This window comes from Hevea brasiliensis, unplaced genomic scaffold (genome assembly GCF_030052815.1).
Source record: "Hevea brasiliensis isolate MT/VB/25A 57/8 unplaced genomic scaffold, ASM3005281v1 Scaf479, whole genome shotgun sequence".
Lineage (NCBI taxonomy): Eukaryota > Viridiplantae > Streptophyta > Magnoliopsida > Malpighiales > Euphorbiaceae > Hevea > Hevea brasiliensis.
In genome coordinates, this window is record NW_026615005.1 from 1 (window position 1) to 19,274 (window position 19,274).

The window sequence follows — 19,274 nt, forward strand, 5'->3', positions numbered from 1 at the left end:
TTCTAGTACTCCCCATACTTGGTGAAAGTTATATAGAGCTTTGACGAAGTTTCAGCAGGTTGAGACTTTTTTTTTTTCTTGATGATGATGATCTTCTGAAAAAAATCAATCGTGGGAGTAGATGCCTCAATTACAATTTAACAAGTGTTTTGATTTTATTAGTTAATTTATCCTTTTTTATAAGTCACATAGCATATTTTAATTAGCCACTTATTTCACATATGACAATATTTAAATAGGTTAATTTAGTAAAATTAATTTAATTTAATAAATTATAAAATAAAATTTATGGGCCCAAAACACAAATTGCAATTTATAATTAAAATTTAAAATTTTTAACTTTATAATTAAGCTCAGTTAGCTTCATAGAAAATAATTTATTTATGAAAAATATTTTTAAAAAATATTTTATATTATTTAGTTGTAATATTAAATTAATAATATGTATTTATTTTATATAAGTATAAAAATTTTTATATTTTAATAAAATTATCAAAATTTAAAAAATATAAAATAACTTTCTCTTTTAAAAAATAAAAGTTATTTTCCTTAAAAAAAAATAGTTTTCCTTTATTTAAGAAAATATTTCAATTTATCAATTTTTTTTAGTGCTTTAAATGTTAAAAAATTTAGAAAATATTTTCTAACAAAATATTTTATGTGAAATAAACAAAGCCTTATATATTAAAAAAATTATATTTTGCACAATAATACATATTGTGAGAATTCTCCAAATAATTTTGTTAATTAAATTAATATCTACATTAAATTACTAATAATTTTCATAATATTTGTAACACCCCAAATTTTATTATTTATGAGTATTTTTTGTATTTTAATTTTATTTGAATTTTAGGAATTTTTTTGAGATTTTTCAGATTTTAAAAATCGGGTTCGATTTTCCGAAAATATAAACTTTGATGATTTTTAAAAATTAATTTAAAGACCACGTGGTAAAACTAAAAATATATTTGGAGTCTACGTATTTTCTCGAGTTTTCGAATTTTTTCGAAATTTTTGGACCTCGCTTTGGTCCCGAGGCGAGTAAAAATTCAAAATTTTGTATTAATCGAACCGCCGAATCGAATCCGGACCGGATCGAACCGGTCGAATCGGACCGGTCTCTTCTCTTTTCTTCCTCTTCCTCGCGCGACGCCTCTCCCCTTCTCTCTCTCTTTCTCTCTCCTCCTCCCCTCACGGCCACCGCCTCCCTCGCGTCCTCCTCGCGCCTGGCCTCCAGTCCCGACCACGCCTAACCACGGAAACGCCGCGAAAGTCCCTCGATGCGCCAAGGCTGCTTCCTCGGCCAAATCCGGCCGATCCGGTCACCGATTGGACCGGGTCTTGTGTCCAAAACCATCTACTCGGCGAGAGCTTTCCATAGACACCAAGAACGCCGAAATCCATCGAGCGAATTGTCCGATTTTAGCTCGGGAAGATTTTAGCCCATTTCGACTTTTGGGCTAGATTTCTCGAAAACCGTGAATCCCACGAGAAAACCGAGGCCACCAGCACGCTCCATTCGTCGAGAGCTTCGCAACGACATAAATTTCGAATTTTTCCGACACCGTTTTTCGGTGGGTCCCACGGAACTTTGCAGTGTATTTTCGAGCACTAAATGAGCTTAGAAAATTCTGAAAAATTTATGTACTAACCCCCGTGTTATGGGCTTCGTGTAGGTATCCTCGATTCGCGGAAATTCGACAATTGACCGTTCGCAAATTTCGCCGCATGCACCGTTTCTGGGAAAAGTCTCCGAATTGGGCCGAGGTTTTGGCTAGCCCCCCATTGTCAGACGTCCCGAGCGCGTTCCCGAAGTCGGAATCGGCAAAGGTAAACCCGAACCTTGTTTTTACGTAATTTTCTAGTGCTTAAATAGGATTAAAAATCCATAAAATATTCGTGGTAGCTTAGAAAATTACGATTCTTTTTGCAATAGCTTAGTAATATTGCTAAGGACTGCGGGGCAAAGTTTTATAATTTTTAGAGCTTGTTTGGGCAGTTTTTGCAAAAATGATCAATAATAAGGACTAAATTGAAATTTTGCGTATTGTGATTGATGACTGATTTGATGGGCCCAGGAGGGGCTGTGTGATATGATTGAACTGTTGATATATGGATTGTGAATATAGAAGTGCGTTTTTAGCCCTTTTGCAGGTCGGGTAGGTCCTAGGTATATGGGAGACTCACTGGATTTTCGGCACGACTTAGGACGTACTTGATATTTTTCTTTGTTCGTATTGAGTCAAATTTATTAAATAGATGTAATGTAATTGTCAGGTGAGCCGGGACAGCCTTCTTCCTCCGCCCAGCCACCACAGTAATTTGTCGTCAAGTTTGTGAGTAAAATATTAATTTTAACTGTAATTTCGATATTATTATATGTTCAGCATGCCCATGCATCACTTATATGCATATATTTATGTAGTTAAACTCTAGGCACGAATTATGTTGCATTGATAATCATAATGTGCCATGAATGTTGTTGTGGTAATTTGGAGCGGTGTGCGTGCGTTGGCGCATGCGTGTGATGTGGTGTGGACTATGGATAGACGGGTAGACACGGCTTGAGTTCTTCGGGACCCTGGCCTTCGGGTAGACACGGCTTGAGTTCTTCACTGGGACCCCGATTTGGTATTTAAGTGGAAGTCCGAAATGAGTTCTTCACGGCACCAAAGTTGGATTTAAGAGAGTCAGATAGGATCACTCCATATATTATGAATGATGTTACAGTGCGTGAGTGCTCCAAATTACCTTTTTGATGTTATGATGTGAAAATGATGTGGATGTTGCATTTCACTCTACAGGGTGCATTAGTTTTAGATAGTTATAGAGATTATGGTTAAAAATTGATATTTTACTCTCTGAGTCGAACGCTCACTCCTGTTCAAAAATTTTTACAGGCCACAGGAGGATATTTTGTTCAGGTTAACTCGCTTTTCTACCTCGCAGGTTGTTTATCAATATTGTGTAATTTTAATTACTCCTAGAATTTTCGCATGTGTTAGCAGTATTTATTTGAATTTGGTCTGTAATATTTTTATCATGTTGGACCTGTAAACTTAAATATGTTATGCATGTTGATGGATTGGATGAGGGAGCTGAGCTCCCATTTATTTTATGTTGATGAGTATGTGGAGGGTGAGCTGAGCTCCCCAATTGAGTATTTATTGTGTTTCTGTGTCGGGTGAGTCGAAAACTCCCCGTTGGAAAGTCCATTTTATGGCCGGACTCTGTCCGGTTGATTTCTTGAAATTTGGTCCAAATGGGCCTTAGAGTTGGGTTAATGAATAGTTAGGCTTATTACGGGCCTCGGGGGCTTTAGACTGGCCCAGGTCCTAGTACCAGTCCGGCCCATAGGTTGGGTCGTGACAAATGTGGTATCAGAGCTTAGGCTCCAGATTCTTAGGGAATGTTGTCTAAAGTGTTGGGAAGAGTCTACTAGGAGTCACATGCGAAATATAGGGTCCACATTCGCCTTGCATTGTCATCTTTGCTTCTAGTTACCGCTCCATATGTTATGTATAAATATGAGTCTATAGAGTGTATAATGTGCGCTTTGAATTTTGTGGGCTAATGTCGAATTTCAGAAAATGCGTAGAAGGTGAGAGCCGCCATCGCACTGTAACTGCATGTGCCCGACGAGGTGTTTCCAGACAGATGAGGCGCCGCCAGGAGGCGGGGTAGGAGGCCTAGAGCTGCTCAAGTAGAGGAGCAGCCAACCCCAGTACAGGAACAGTCCTTTATGGCACAGGGTCCCATGGACCCCATGGCAGCTACTCTAGCTGGTCTGCAGAGAACCATCGACATGATGGCTCAGTATATGGTCCATCCTCCACAGCAGCAGCATCCACCGCACTAAGAGAGGAATCTTACAAGCGGATCATAAACTTCAAGAAGTTGGTGCCCGTACTTATGATGTGTCGACGACGATATCGGTTTTTGGATTCTCGCAGTGCAGAAACGTAATTACAGCTTGGATCGATAGAAGATTGATAGAGTGTATGCAGCACGTCATGGGGCCCATGCCTAGGCAATGGATGAATGACTACGTGTTACCCCGGATGGAGGGTTTGACATGGGCTCAGTTTGTGGAACTTTTTATCAATCGGTTTGTGCCAGAAAGCTTCAGAGATCAGAAGCAGTGGGCCTTTGAGGCCTTAAGACAGAATGGCAGTTCTGTAGATGAATATGCTGCACTTCTCGAATTGAGCAGATATGCCCTCGCAGCAGAGCTACAGAAAAGATGAAGGTGAAAAGATTCCTAAAGGGGCTTGACAGGAGGTATGCGAATCTGGCCATGATGTCTGATCAGTCTTTTGATGTGGTGGTGGATCGAGCCAGACAGATTAAGGTTACCTATGCTGTGGATGACAGCGGAAGAGCAAAGAAAAACAGAGCAGAGGGTTCTTCAGGTGTTCCCCACATGGGTACTATGGATAGTGGTGGCCAAACTACTTACAGAGGAAGAAGCAGAAATAAGAGGAGTGGTTTTAGACACAAATCGAGGGTCTGAATCACTGGTACGGATCCAGCGGTGGTAATAGTTCAGGCAAGGCGATTCTGCTCGTTCAGGATCCTCTTTGGCACCGTGTGCACAGTGTGAAAGAGGACATTCAGGACCTTGTTTGATGGGGTCAGGAGTATGCTTCAGGTGTGGCCAACCAGGTCACTTTGCTAGGGATTGCCCCGTGTTCAGCGAGCCACAGATGGGGTCATAGGGTTCTGTTGCAAATGTTCCTCGACAATTGTATCCGGGTGCTTCCAACATGGCAGTGATCACCAAATGGCAACAGGCCGAGGACAAGGGGGACGTGGATTTGGAGGCGGTCGGGAGGTAGAAGTCGATGACGTGATTCTCGCCACTCGGGGTAGGGGTCAAGCTCGGGTTTTCACCCCGACCCACCAGATGCTCAGCTTCCAATGCGCTTGTGGCGTGTATTCTTCCAGTCTTCTTATGAGGCTCGTGTTTTGATAGATCCGGGTGCTACGCACTCATTTGTCTCCCCTGTGTTTGCCATGAGGTTGGGTAGAAACCCCACAACTTTAGAGTGCCCTTTGTCAATAGCTACCCCACTTAGTGACAACATAGATGTAGATATGGTTTTTCCGGGTAGCCCAATGGTAGTGGATGGAAAGATCCTCCCAGCAGACTTGGTTCCTCTACCGAATGGATTTCATGTAATCCGGGATGGATTGGTTGGCAACTCATTATGCCACCTTAGACCGCAGGAACAAAGGTGTATTTCCACATACCGTGTGGAAGAATTTAGCTTTGATGGTGACAGAGCGTGGCTCCATATAATTTGGTGTCGCAATTAGTGCTAGAAAATGTTGAGGCGTGGATGCCAAGGGTATTTGGCATTAGTGAGAGATACATCCGTAGAAGGTGTCGCATGGAAAATGTTCTGTTGTCGGAGAATTTATGGATGTCTTCCCCGAAGAGCTTCGTGGTTGCCACGAGAAAGGGAATAGAGTTCGCATTGATGTTATTCCGGTACAAACCCCATATCCATGCCACCTTACGTGATGGCACCACAGAATTGAAAGAGTCAAGGAGCAACTACAGGAGCTTTTGGACAAGGGTTTCATACGTCCGAGCACTTCACCCCGGGTGCTCCTGCTCTATTTGTAAGAAAGAAGGATGGGTCATTGAGGTTGTGTATCGACTACGCATACCGAACAGGTGACTGTGAAGAACAAGTATCCACTTCCTGATCGATGATTTGTTTGATCACTCAAGGAGCTAGATTCTTTTCCAAGATAGACCTACGATCAAAGCTACCATCAATTGAGAATCGGGAATGAGGACGTGTCCAAAACAGCTTCGAGACAAGATATGGTCATTATGAGTTCTTGGTGATGTCTTTTGGACTCACTAATGCACCAAAGACCTTCATGGACTTGATGAACAGGTGTTCAAGCCATTTTTGGACCGCTTTGTCATCGTATTCATAGATGACATTCGTATACTCGACCGAGGAAGAACACGTGTGGCACTTGAGGATGGTGTTGCGGACCTTGAGGGGAGCACGGTATACGCCAAATTTTCAAAATGTGAATTTTGGCTAGAAAGCATCTCATTCTTGGGACACGTGGTTTCTAGAGACGGTATTCAAGTGGATCCCAAGAAAATTGAAGCTGTAACTGATTGGCTTAGGCCTACAACAGTCACTGAGGTGCGAAGTTTTCTGGGTTTAGCTGGCTACTATAGGCGTTTTGTACAAGATTTCTCCAGGATAGCGGCTCCCTTAACTAAGTTGACCAGGAAGAATGTTCCATTCATTTGGACAGGATGATGTGAGGAGAGTTTCCAGAAGCTCAAGGAGTGTCTAACCACTGCCCCTGTGTTGACACTTCCTGTGAGTGTTGAATGATTCACCGTGTATTGTGACGCCTCCTGAGTTGGCCTAGGGTGTGTCTTGATGTATAATGGAAAGGTAGTGGCTTATGCTTTAAGGCAGCTTAAAAGGCATGAGCAGAACTACCCCACCCATGATTTGGAAATGGCGGCTGTAATCTTTGCACTGAAAATCTGGAGACACTACCTGTATGGCGAAGTGTGCGAGATATACACCGACCACAAGAGTTTAAAGTACATCTTCCAACAGAGGGACTTAAACTTGAGACAGAGGAGATGGATGGAGCTTCTGAAAGACTATGATTGCACCATCCAGTACCACCCTGGGAAGGCCAATGTTGTGGCAGATGCCTTGAGCAAAATCTTCCGGCGATGGCGCACATTTCAAAGAGAGAAGAGACCATTGATTCAGAGGTACATGAGTTGATGGATCAAGGTTTAATCCTAGATCTTTAAGATGAGGTGGTATTGTTGGCTCACTTTTCAGTGAGGCCAGACTTGAGCGATAGAGTTAGAGTTTCCCAGCACAGAGACCAACAATTGATGAAGATCATAGAAAGAGTACAAAGAAGGTGAAGGTGGTGAGTTTGGGTTTGCCAATGATGGTGCCCTAGTGCAAGGTTCTAGGATATGTGTGCCCGATGTGGACAATCTCATAAATGAAATCATGCAAGAGGCACACTACACACTTTACAGTGTCCATCTAGGTTCCACCAAGATGTACCATGATGTGAAAGATAGCTATTGGTGGAATGGCATGAAGAGAGACATCGCACTTTGTGTCCAAGTGCTTGACTTGTCGGAAGGTGAAGTTTGAACACGAGACCGTCGTGAAGCTGCAAGAGCTCCCTATCCCAGAATGGAAGTGGGAAATGATCACTATGGATTTTGTGACTGGGTTGCCTCGTACCACGCGAGGATATGATTCGATATGGGTAATTGTAGACCGCTTGACCAAATCAGCTCACTTCTTACCTGTGAAGACTACATACTCTGTGGCACAGTATGCCCGGCTCTACATTCGAGAAATAGTCAGATTGCATGGAGTTCCGGCTTCCATAATATCTGACAGAGGGCCCCAGTTCACTTCTCGGTTTTGGAGAAAGTTGCAGGAGGCACTTGGCACACAATTGAACTTCAAGATGTGCCTTTCCACCCTCGCATGACGGACAAATTGAAAGGACAATCCAAACACTGGAAGACATGCTTCGCATGAGTGTCTTGGATTTTGGAGGTCAATGGGATGAGCAGCTAGCTTTGGTGGAATTTGCCTACAACAACAGTTACCATTCCAGCATAGGGATGGCACCCTATGAGGCACTATATGGAAGAAAGTGTAGGTCTCCTCTGTGTTGGACAGAAATGGGGGAAGCGAAGGTGCATGATGTAGACCTAGTGCAGTACACTTCAGAGGTAGTTCCTTTAATCGTGGAACGATCGAGGACTTTTCAAGAGATGAAAAGTTATGCACCCGACGGAGAGATGTGGAGTTTGCAGTGGGCGACTATGTATTCCTGAAGGTTTCTCCAATGAAGGGAGTCATGAGATTTGGAAAGAAGGGCAAGTTGGCACCTCGGTATATTGGACCTTTTGAGGTTACTGATAGAGTTGGAGCAGTTGCCTACCGGTTGGAGCTACCACCCAACCTTTCTCACGTTCATCCCGTGTTTCACATCTCCATGCTCAGGAAATACATTCCCGATCCTTCTCATGTACTGCAGCCGGATGTGATAGAGCTAAAGGAGAATTTGACATTTGAGGAGCAACCTGTAGCCATAGTGGACTACCAAGTAAGACAGCTAAGATCCAAACAGATCCCTATGGTTAAGGTTTTGTGGAGGAGTCAGTCAGTGGAAGAGTGCACCTGGGAGTCAGAGCGGGACATGCGTAGCAAGTACCCTTACTTGTTCAATGTATAATCATGTACTTTATTCTGCCTTGTGTAAAAATTCGAGGACGAATTTTCTGTAAGGGGGGAAGAATGTAACACCCCAAATTTTATTATTTATGAGTATTTTTGGTATTTTAATTTTATTTGAATTTTAGGAATTTTTTTGAGATTTTTCGGATTTTAAAAATCGGGTTCGATTTTTCGAAAATATAAACTTTGATGATTTTTAAAAATTAATTTAAAGACCACGTGGCAAAACTAAAAATATATTTGGAGTCTACGTATTTTTCTGAGTTTTCGGGAATTTTTTCGGAATTTTTGGACCTCGTTTCGGTTCGGAAGGCGAGTAAAAATTCAAAATTTTGTATTTAATTGAACCGGCCGAATCGAACCAGGCCGGATCGGACCGGTCGAATCGGACCGGTCTCTTCTCTTTTTCTTCCTCTTCCTCCCGCGCGCGACGCCCTCTCCCCTTCTCTCTCTCTTTTCTCTCTCCTCCCCTCCCCTGCCGCCGGCCAGCCGCCTCCCCTGCGTCCTCCCCTCGCCGGCGCCGCCTCCGTCCACTGGCCGCCTGAGCAGGCGGAAGCCCATGTGAAAGTCCCTGCTGCGCGCCGCTCAGCCTTCCTCGGCCAAATCCGCCGATCCGGTCACCGATTGGACCGGTCTTGTGTCCAAAACCATCTACTCGAGAGCTTTCCATAGACACCAAGAACGCCAAATCCATCGAGCGAATTGTCCGATTTTAGCTCGGAAGATTTTAGCCCATTTCGACTTTTGGGCTAGATTTCTCAAAACCGTGAGTCCCACGAAAACCGAGGCCACCAAGACGCTCCATTCGTCGAGAGCCGCAACGACATAAATTTCGAATTTTTCCGAGACCGTTTTTCGGTTGGTCCCACGTAACTTTGCAGTTTATTTTCGAGCTCTAAATGAGCTTAAAAATTCTGAAAATTTATGTACTAACCCCGTGTTATGGGCTTCGGGTAGGTATCCTCGATTCGCGAAATTCGATTGGCTTGACCGCAAATTTCGCCGCATGCATTCGGAAAAGTCTCGAATTGGGCGAGGTTTTGGCTAGCCCCATTGTCAAACGCCCCAGCGCTGCGTTCAAGTCGGAATCGGCAAAGGTAAACCCAAACCTTGTTTTTACGTAATTTTCTAGTGCTTAAATAGGATTAAAAATCCATAAAATATTCGTGGTAACTTAGAAAATTACGATTCTTTTGCAATAGCTTAGTAATATTGCTAAGGACCGGGGCAAAGTTTTATAATTTTTAGAGCTTGTTTGGGCTTTTGCAAAAATGATCAATAATAAGGACTAAATTGAAATTTTGCGTATTGTGATTGATGATCGATTTGATGGGCAGGAGGGGCTGTGTGATATGATTGAACTATTGATATATGGATTTTGAATATAGAAGTGCGTTTTTAGCCCTTTTGCAGTCGGGTAGGTCCTAGGTATAGGGAGACTCACGATTTTCTGCACGACTTAGGACGATTTGATATTTTTCTTTGTTCGTATTGAGTCAAATTTATTAAATAGATGTAATGTAATTGTCAGGTGAGCCGGGACAGCCTTCTTCCTCCGCCGCCACAGTAATTTGTCGTCAAGTTTGTGAGTAAAATATTAATTTTAACTGTAATTTTGATATTATTATATGTTCAGCATGCCCATGCATCACTTATATGCATATATTTATGTAGTTAAACTCTAGGCACGAATTATGTTGCATTGATAACTGTTAATGTGCCATGAATGTTGTTGTGGTAATTTGGAGCAGTGTGCGTGCGTTGGCGTGCGTGTGATGTGGTGTGGACTATGGATAGGACGGGTAGACACGGCTTGAGTTCTTCATGGGACCAGGTCCTTGGGTAGACACGGCTTGAGTTCTTCAGGACCCCGATTTGGTATTTAAGTGGAAGTCCGAGCTGAGTTCTTCGCTGGCACCAGGTTGGATTTAAGAGAGCTGTATAGGGGATCAGCTCCCATATATTATGAATGATGTTACAGGGTGCGTGAGTGCTCTAAATTACCTTTTTGATGTTATGATGTGAAAATAATGTGGATGTTGCATTTCACTCTACAGGGTGCATTAGTTTTAGATAGTTATAGAGATTATGGTTAAAAATTGATATTTTACTCTCTGAGTCGAACGCTCACTCCTGTTCAAAAATTTTTACAGCCAGGAGGATATTTTGTTCAGGTTAACTCGCTTTTCTACCTCGCAGTTGTTTATCAATATTGTGTAATTTTAATTACTCCTAGAATTTCCGCATGTGTTAGCGATATTTATTTGAATTTGGTACGTAATATTTTTATCATGTTGGACCTGTAAACTTAAATATGTTATGCATGTTGATGGATTGGATGAGGGAGCTGAGCTCCCATATATTATATGTTGATGAGTATGTGGAGGGTGAGCTTAGCTCCCCAATTGAGTATTTATTGTGTTTACAGTTCGGGTGAGTCAAAAACACCCCGATGGAAAGACCATTTTATGGCGACTGTCCGCTTGTTTTCTTGAAATTGGGCCCAAATGGGCCTTAGAGTTGGGTTAATGAGCAGTTACTACTACGCCTCGGCTTTAACTACTGTGTCCTAGTCTTGGTCCGGCCCATAGGTTGGGTCGTGACAATATTAATATTTGCTTTCAACTCTCTCACAATAAAAATGCTTGTTCAACCATTGCCTATAATTCAAATAAAAAATTTCCTCCAATTCACCTGAGCTAACCATTTATTTTTAGGATTATTATAGATTATTTTATCTAATTTAGTGGTAAAAATTGATTACTTTATATTAAATAATTAATTTATTATTAAAAAATAAATTATTACATTTTTTTAAATATTATGAATGAATTTATAAATTTTGGCACGGAACGTTAGGCATGACCTCACCTCGTGTGGCAACACGCACGTGGAATTTGGTCTTTTCCCTTTTTTTTTTTTTTCAAAAAAAAAATCTTTCAATAATCTTAGTTAGCCACTTACCCAGACGAAGGACAAGCATCATTGATTCCTGAGAGTTAGAATATTCCTGAAAACCAGACTCAATTACGATAATACCCTTGCAAATTCAAATAATAAAAAAAGTCGTACTTCTCTCTTGTTGACATGGCAATACAACTGGGTTTTGAGATTGAATATTCATGCCACCTGTCATTTTATAATTTCAATTAAACATTAATTATTGATTTTCATTTTCTTCTTTGTAATTATCTACTCTGGTCTTTCACACTACAGGGCAGAGGCTGCAGGCCATTTTTTATTTTTACCTAACCTTGATATTATCTAACTTATTAATCATATGCAACTTATTAACATATTATATTATAAACTTCTATTTGAATTCCATTATGACTAAGATAGATAATTTTATGAATGACTGATTTTTTTTTTTAATTATTTTATGCAATTAAAAAATTGTAAAAAACAAATTATATTATTGTTTTAAATTTATCAAAATTAGCAAGAAAAGAAGACAATTTATATGAGATCAACAAATGCTCAAGTAGCTTTCAGTTAATTTGTTGGTCTAATTTCAAATCAATGGATTGCAGCACTTGTTTAGTGACATTATGTCTAAAGTGGTATATCTTGATAACCCATAGAAAGGGTAGTGATTAATTGCACTCAAAATCTTTGAAAAATAAGTTTAGAAAAAGGAAATTCTAATTACAAATATTTTTTTTCATGGCTTCATCATCAAATCTAATTTAGAAGCAAAAAATAATTAATACTTGTTAAAAAGGGATTTAATATAATTAATTTAATTAAATAAATCTCTTTTAAACAATATATGATGCATATTTAATCACATCTAACAAGATGGAGATGTGATGCAAGATGATGGGTGGCTTCCAATCCATCAACAGTATCGCCCACATCTGATGGTTTCATCTGCTAATAATTTCGGTGTCCCACCAAAGAGCAATAATTTTATATTGCTTCGTGTAAAAGCCACGTCATCTTCGTGTTAAACACGTTCCAATCACTTTACTTTTCCGGGAAAAGAAGCTAACACGGAAAATAAAAGTAAAATTAAGACCAAAAGCAACTCGCTGGGAAAATAATATTAGTAAACAAGTTTGTCTGTTAATGCAAGACCGTAATAATTAAACGTGTTGCAATTATTTGAATCTTTTGGGTAATTTCTTGATAACCTGAAGGGCAATTTTGGGTACATGTCCGGTCTTTATAAAGTCTGCAAGGGCTTAGGCCACATCTTGCACACAAATTGCAGATTCTCATTGACCTCTCGCCTGTTGTATGGCCGCCACGCCATTGATGGAAGCGAAAGAATTTATTGAGCTCTTTGATTCATGCTGGTTTGAGATGGAATTCTTTAAGAAACAATCACGTTTGTCAAAATCATCAGGTGTTGATGCCAACCCAGATCACCAAAATGAGGAAGAATCACCAAAACCAGAGCTTTCCAGGGTCCCAACAATCATTTCAAGGTGTATGAGTGATCAGTTGTTGCTGCCCAAAGCAAGCGTCGGCTCTGGTCTATCTCTCTCTCCGGACTCAGTCCTCCTCACGCCGAAACTCCATACCGTCCTTTCAGGCAAAGAAATCGCAGAAGAAGAGGGAGAAAATTCGATATCGATACAGAAACGGAGAGTATATGTTCAAGATTCACCTAAAAAGAAGGCGAGAAGCAGGAGAAGAGGGATGAAAACTTTGAGCAAGAGTTTGTCAGAATTGGAATTTGAAGAGCTAAAAGGGTTTATGGATTTGGGTTTTGTTTTTTCTGAGGAAGACAAGGATTCAAGTTTGGTTTCAATAATTCCAGGGTTGCAAAGATTGGGAAAGAAAGATGGAGAAGAAGAGAGTGATGTTGATAAGGCTACAGTTTCGAGGCCTTATCTTTCTGAAGCATGGAATAATTTGGATAGGAGAAAGAAAGAGGATCCACTTATGAATTGGAGATTTCCTGCTTCGAGCAATGAGATGGACATGAAAGATAATCTTAAATGGTGGGCTCAAACTGTTGCATCTACTGTTAGATAACAGAGATTTCAGATTCAGGGTTCACAGTTTTGTTATTTAATCAGATTTTTTTTTTGTTTAGGCAAATGTTGTGATATGATTTTGGTTGTTATTTTCTTCAGCAATCCTACAGCTTGTAATTGTAAATAAAAGTAGGTTGCATCTCATTTCACTTGTTTTCGAGTTGATATGTTTTTCTGCACATATAGTTGTGAAATATCCTACGAGTTTTGGAATAACCGTCTCTCCAGAAATATCTCAAGAACTAGTTTGAAGAGTGAAATAGGATAAAATAAAATAAAATAAAAAGGGAGAGAACAATCATTGGGATTTGGTCTACAAAGCAATTGCTGGTTGCTCTGATGTTAGGGAAAAAAAATATATTTATTTGTACTTTAGCAGGAAGATTTTACACCTGTTCAACTGGTCTTGGATGGTTTCAGTGATCAGGTCCTGCAGGAGGAGGGAATAATGCAGGTGATAGATTAATGCCCTCTAAAGAAGGACGCAGATCATTCATTATCTTGGTGGTGTTTTGATGCCTCGTGTAGCTTGGGCCCGTAACCAAAAATGCATGTGAATCACAATGTAAATGGTTGCTGGGGCCCATAGAGTGAAACCCGGCTGTTCGATCATTTTACGGCGCCCATTTGTGATTTCTCTCAAATCTCTATGGATAAGCATTGAGCAATATATAGATACCATTTTGTGTACCGGCGAGATAATACCAAAAAAAAAAATCTCAAACTTTACTTATTTTATAATATATTTTACTTTTTTTTTATAATTATATCCTGAATTATTAACAATAATATAATTATATCAAGCAATTAACCACACTATTAAAAATTAACAAAATTATCATTCCAATTATATTAATCTCCTAATTAATGTAATTTTCAGGGTATAATTATTAACTGGTATTAATAGCTCCATATCTACTTATATTAATCTTGCAAATTATAAGATGTAATTATTAAATGATATTAATAGTTGAAGTGAATTTTTTTTTAATTTTTAACGGTGTAATTAATAATAAAGTATAATTGCACTGTTGTATTATTAAAAAATTAGAATATAATTATAAAAAAATTTAAATTTTTTTTAGCCATTTTTAACAACGGGTTGGATAAATAATAAAGTCATTATTTACTATAATTAATTTATTATTTCTTTTCCTCAATGATTGCGTGCCACGTCAACCGATGCACCACCTATTCCAAAAACAAATTATTAAGATAGAGGCGTGATGGAATAAATATCCCTTCAATATCGCCATTAAATGAACTCTAAGCTGTCCCTTTTTTTTATATATATAATATAAAACAACTCTATAGAATTTTCCTCAATTTCAGAGACTCGATCAAAGGACCAGAATGATAAAAGCATCAAAACAGAATATTTCCTTTCAAAATTTGGCTGCTTTTCAATTTCTTTTCTTTTTTATTTATATTTTAATTTTATAATACCAGCTGCTTTCTTTTGATATATAATAAAAATATTAATTAATTTAAATTTATAACTCAGCCAATATGCACCAAAGAAACTCAAAAATAAACAGAACCCTCCAAGCCAGTTATCTAGACTCCAGCCAAATGAGTTGCTAAATCCAGAGTTTAGCTCCCCCAGATGCCCCAAAGTGCCGTGAATTGTTGCAGATATTGAACCTTGACCCCGGACAAGGGCCAATTCATCTTTTGAACTGGACAAAGATCAGTCCAGGTCAAACTCGAAATCGTCCATGATCTATGGTTTAGGATAAGGATAATAATATATAGAATATTCACGAAAATTATTTTACTTGAATTTGATTAATATTATTAAAATTTAAATTTTTTTTAAATTCGATTAAAATTTATTTTTACCTATTAATTATTCTAAACACAATTATTATTACTCAAAAAAAATTGAAATTTGTTTAATTTTATATATGTTAATTAATATTTTGTATATAAAATTATTTTGATTAATAATTTATATTTTAAAATTTTAATAATTTTGTAAAATATTTAAATTCATTTTTTATAAAATAAAAAATATAAAATTTTATAAATATTATTATAAAAAAATAAATTTTATATTTAATTAAGCATTTATATAAATATGTTCAAATAATTGATGCCCAACATGTAAAGGGGTTTAAGTATTATTTTTCAAACCCAAACTAATCATAAACCCGATTATAAAATACCCAAACTCATCCTATTAGGGTTCAATTCAATCGAGTACTTTAAAAATTTGACATGTTGTTATCCCTAATTTAGGACTTTAAATCGATTCTAAACTGGAATTTGGAGGCCCGTTAAGGGTCTTCTCTCTTTGAATTGAGTATGGAATTGACTAGTTTGAACTCATAATTCTGAATCGAAATCCTTGTTTCAAAAAAATTTTTTTTTCTAAAATTTATATTAAGTTTATGTTTGAGTCTTTTTAATTTTTTACATTATAAACTAAATTATTTAGTTTATAAATAATTTCTAAAAATTTATTATAGTTTGAGAATACAAAGGTCAAACCAAAATCATTCTAGAATTGAAACATTTCAAATTAAAATTATTTTCAAACCTGAATTGAGCCGAACCGATGGTTTCGACCCCAAACCAGCCCGTGGCGAGGTCTAATTGAACCACCGAGAGCACAGCAAGTGCAGCAGATAACCAATGAAGAAGCGGAACTTGCAATGGGAACAAAGAGAGGAGAGAAGTAGGAGGAGAAAGAAGTAAACAAGAGAAACGTACTGGGAGAACTTGACTTGGGCATCGACAAGACATGCCATAGGGAGCTCAATAATGAAGCATCAGGCATGTTTGGAAGTCAACAACAACATTTAAGTGAAGAAGATGTCACCATTAAGTGATGGAATGTCCATGAAGGAGCATCTCAAGTCCTGGGCGCTCATGCTGTGGCCTGCACTGTCAGATAATAAAAATATTAGTTGGTTCAAGGTTCAAGAGTTTAATGTAGATATGGTAAATGATTTGAGACCTTAAAAAAAAATTAAATAAATAAGTAAATTCACTTTTCAACAAAAAAAAAAAATTATAATATTTTATTAATTTAATATTTCATGGACTCAACGCCGTGGCTTTGGCCGAGTGGTTAAGGCGCTTGCCTGCTAAGTAAGTGGGGTTTCCCCGCGTGAGTTCGAATCTCACAGGCCACGATTCTTGTTTTGTTCTCACCAAGAAAACGACCACGTTTGAATTTTTTTTCCCCAAGAATTCAATTAATTTCAATGACTTTGTTATGAAGTTGACAAAATTTTAAAATAAAATAATTTAAATTATCTTATTGTAAAATAATTAAAATGTGAAATGAATATGCTTCCATTTCTATTTTATTTTTTTATAAAAAATAAATATAATTTAAATTAAAATATTCTAATATAAAAAGTTTATTAAATAAATTGCATTTTTGAAAATTATATAACTTTTCAAATAAATTTTCACTTAAAAATAAATTTAATTAATTTAAAACATTTCTAGGTTAAAAATTATTAAATATAATTTAACTAAATTGAATTTTTTCATTTTAAATTTTCGAAAGCACACCAAACTTCATGCATCTCTTACTAAGATAATACTAAACTATTTGTTTATCAACTTTGATTTTCTCTTCTCTAATTAAGAATGATAATGCATCGAGTCGAGCGTAAAATCAGTCCTTCTATCCATATCTCATAAAAGATTGAGGTCAAGTTGGATTATATGATAGAAATTTAAGTTTTAGATGTAATTTTGATAATATAAATATAATGTTTGTAAATTTATAATATTTAAAAACTTAAATATTTAACAATAAGTTAATTTTTTAATAAAAAAATAATAAAACATATTCAAGTGAATAGAGAAAAATTAATTAGGCTTAAGATGAGTTAAGACGATTCAGAAATGACATTTTATAGATTTTAGTCTTTTGAATTTAATTTTTAAGTATCACTTTCCCCAAAATTTGTGTTGTTTTGTCTTAATTAAAGGCTTGTATTTCATTAATCATCCAACAAAGGCTCCATTTGTTTTGTATAATTTATTCTTATTGAAAATATTTTTTACATTTTCTGTTTGGGACTCTTAAGAAATGGGCTAGAGAAATAAGGTGCTTCTTAAAAAAAATCACTTTATCTTCTTAAAATGGAAAGTAATTTTTTAAATTTTAATAATTTTATTATAATATAAAAATATTTATACATGCATTACATAAAATATATATTATTAATTTAATATTACACTCAAACAATAAAAATATTTTTTATAAATAAATTATTTTATATAATAAACGAAGTTTAAATGTAGAAAATTGTGTTATTTTGATTATAATTAAGGCTGTGCATATGATAAATTGAAAGGAAATTTATAACTTTAATATTAATTGAAATAAATTAAATAATATAAAATTTGAGAATGAATATATTTTAATTTGTTGTGTAATTATTCTGATCATTAATAAATATATAATCTATATGATAATATACTATTGTAATCTATTTATAGATTATAAATTATTTTCATCGTATTTTTCAAATAACTAAATCAATCACTTAATAAAAAATTTACAAGTAATTAATAAGTTGAAAATTTTTTATAAAAAAAATAAAAATCGACATTAATCAATTAAATGTACAATTAATATTAATGCAAACGTTGGGGAGTGCAAAACACAAGCAAGCTAGGCAGGCTCAATTTTTGTAGTCCATTTTTGGTCCTTCATATTTGGGGGTTATAAGTTGGTGCCAGGTTCCGGTCATAACTTTTCCTCGGAAGGAGTTTCTTTTCCTACAAGCCCGTGAAACCAAGTCAAGGCAGCAAACCCATGCAAATTGCAAAGGCCTCTCTCTCCTCTATTCCCTTCTTCTTCTTCTTCTTCTTCTTCTTCTCGCTAAATGGAAAAAGTTCAAAAGATACGACAGTGCAAAATCAAACGCAAGGCCTTTTTGCCGGGTATTGCCAAATTCAGTTCACATGCATTGTCTTGTCATTTCTTCTTTTGACTTTCTCCTTTGATCGGTTAACTACCACAGCAAAACGACATTTTCTAGCTTATCAAATTAAAAAACGTCTTGTTAATAGAGTTATTACAGACCTTCTGGATGATAACAAAATGAGTTGGGGTGTTAGGAATCTTAAGCAACACTTATAGATTGTTTGGATGAAGGGGTTTCGAGGTAAAGCAATGTAAGGTCTCAGGAGATTTTTACATTGTTTAGTATGAGAGTATGTACGAAGGATTTTTTTTTTTTGTGATTATTTCAACCCCAAATCCTTTCATTTTTTAACTCATTGATTTGGTGGATTAAGAGAGGTTAAGGTGTTTATATTCCTAGACTAGATAAAGTCCGTAATGAGAATATTAGAAAAAAGGTATGGGTGATGCCAATTGAAGATAAGTTGAGAGAAGGGAGATTGAGGTGGTTTGGTCATGTGAAGCGAAGACATACGGAGACTCCAGTTAGACAAGTAGAGCACATTGTGGATTTAACCCAAAATCGTTCAGAGTGGAGAAAGCGAATTCATATAGCTGACACCAAATTTTTGGGATAAAGGCTTAGTTGAGTTGAGTTGTATTATCCTTCTTTAATTTCTAAAAACTTCAAATTACTCCTTCCTTATTTTTATGTTTTTAATCATTTTATTAAAAAATATATATTTGTAATATTTATATTTAATCTTACTTTCTAATATTTTCTCCCTAAACAAATAATGTTGTTAAACCTTCATTCACCATATTTTACTTTATCTTCCTCCCAAATATAAAATAAACTATTACATTACCTTATTATACCATGCCTAGGGGTGTGCAAAAGGTCAGTTCAGTTTCAAATTGAACCGAACCAAACTGATAAACCTAAAATCGAAAATTAAAAATTTTAAAAACTGAATCAAACTGATTAATAAGAGAAAATCAAATCGAATCGAAACGATAAATATCAGTTTGGTTCGATTTTAACCAATCAAACCAAAATTTATAAAATTTCATATTTTTAACATTAAATCTAAATAATAAAACATAAAAACAAAAAAAAAATAGAAA

General features: G+C 36.7%; 1 protein-coding gene, 1 long non-coding RNA gene and 1 other non-coding gene across 3 annotated transcripts; all 3 read left to right on the forward strand.

Moving 5' to 3' along the window:
* Window positions 1-1,745: 1,745 nt before the first annotated feature.
* Window positions 1,746-2,928, forward strand: LOC131177437 (uncharacterized). Its single transcript, XR_009146916.1, has 3 exons — window positions 1,746-1,833; window positions 2,281-2,339; window positions 2,904-2,928. It is a non-coding gene; the product is annotated as an uncharacterized LOC131177437 (long non-coding RNA).
* Window positions 2,929-12,464: 9,536 nt separating this feature from the next.
* LOC110649668 (uncharacterized) lies at window positions 12,465-13,486 on the forward strand. The gene has a single exon (XM_021804341.2). The coding sequence runs from the start codon at window positions 12,525-12,527 to the stop codon at window positions 13,266-13,268; it is 744 nt and encodes a 247-aa protein (XP_021660033.2). The 5' UTR covers window positions 12,465-12,524; the 3' UTR covers window positions 13,269-13,486.
* Window positions 13,487-16,328: 2,842 nt separating this feature from the next.
* Window positions 16,329-16,410, forward strand: TRNAS-GCU (transfer RNA serine (anticodon GCU)). Its single transcript has one exon. It is a non-coding gene; the product is annotated as a tRNA-Ser (tRNA).
* Window positions 16,411-19,274: the final 2,864 nt, after the last annotated feature.

Bases quoted from the DNA above. Each gene is read 5' to 3' on its own strand.
- LOC110649668 (XM_021804341.2), top strand. From the start codon at position 12,525: ATGGCCGCCACGCCATTGATGGAAGCGAAAGAATTTATTGAGCTCTTT.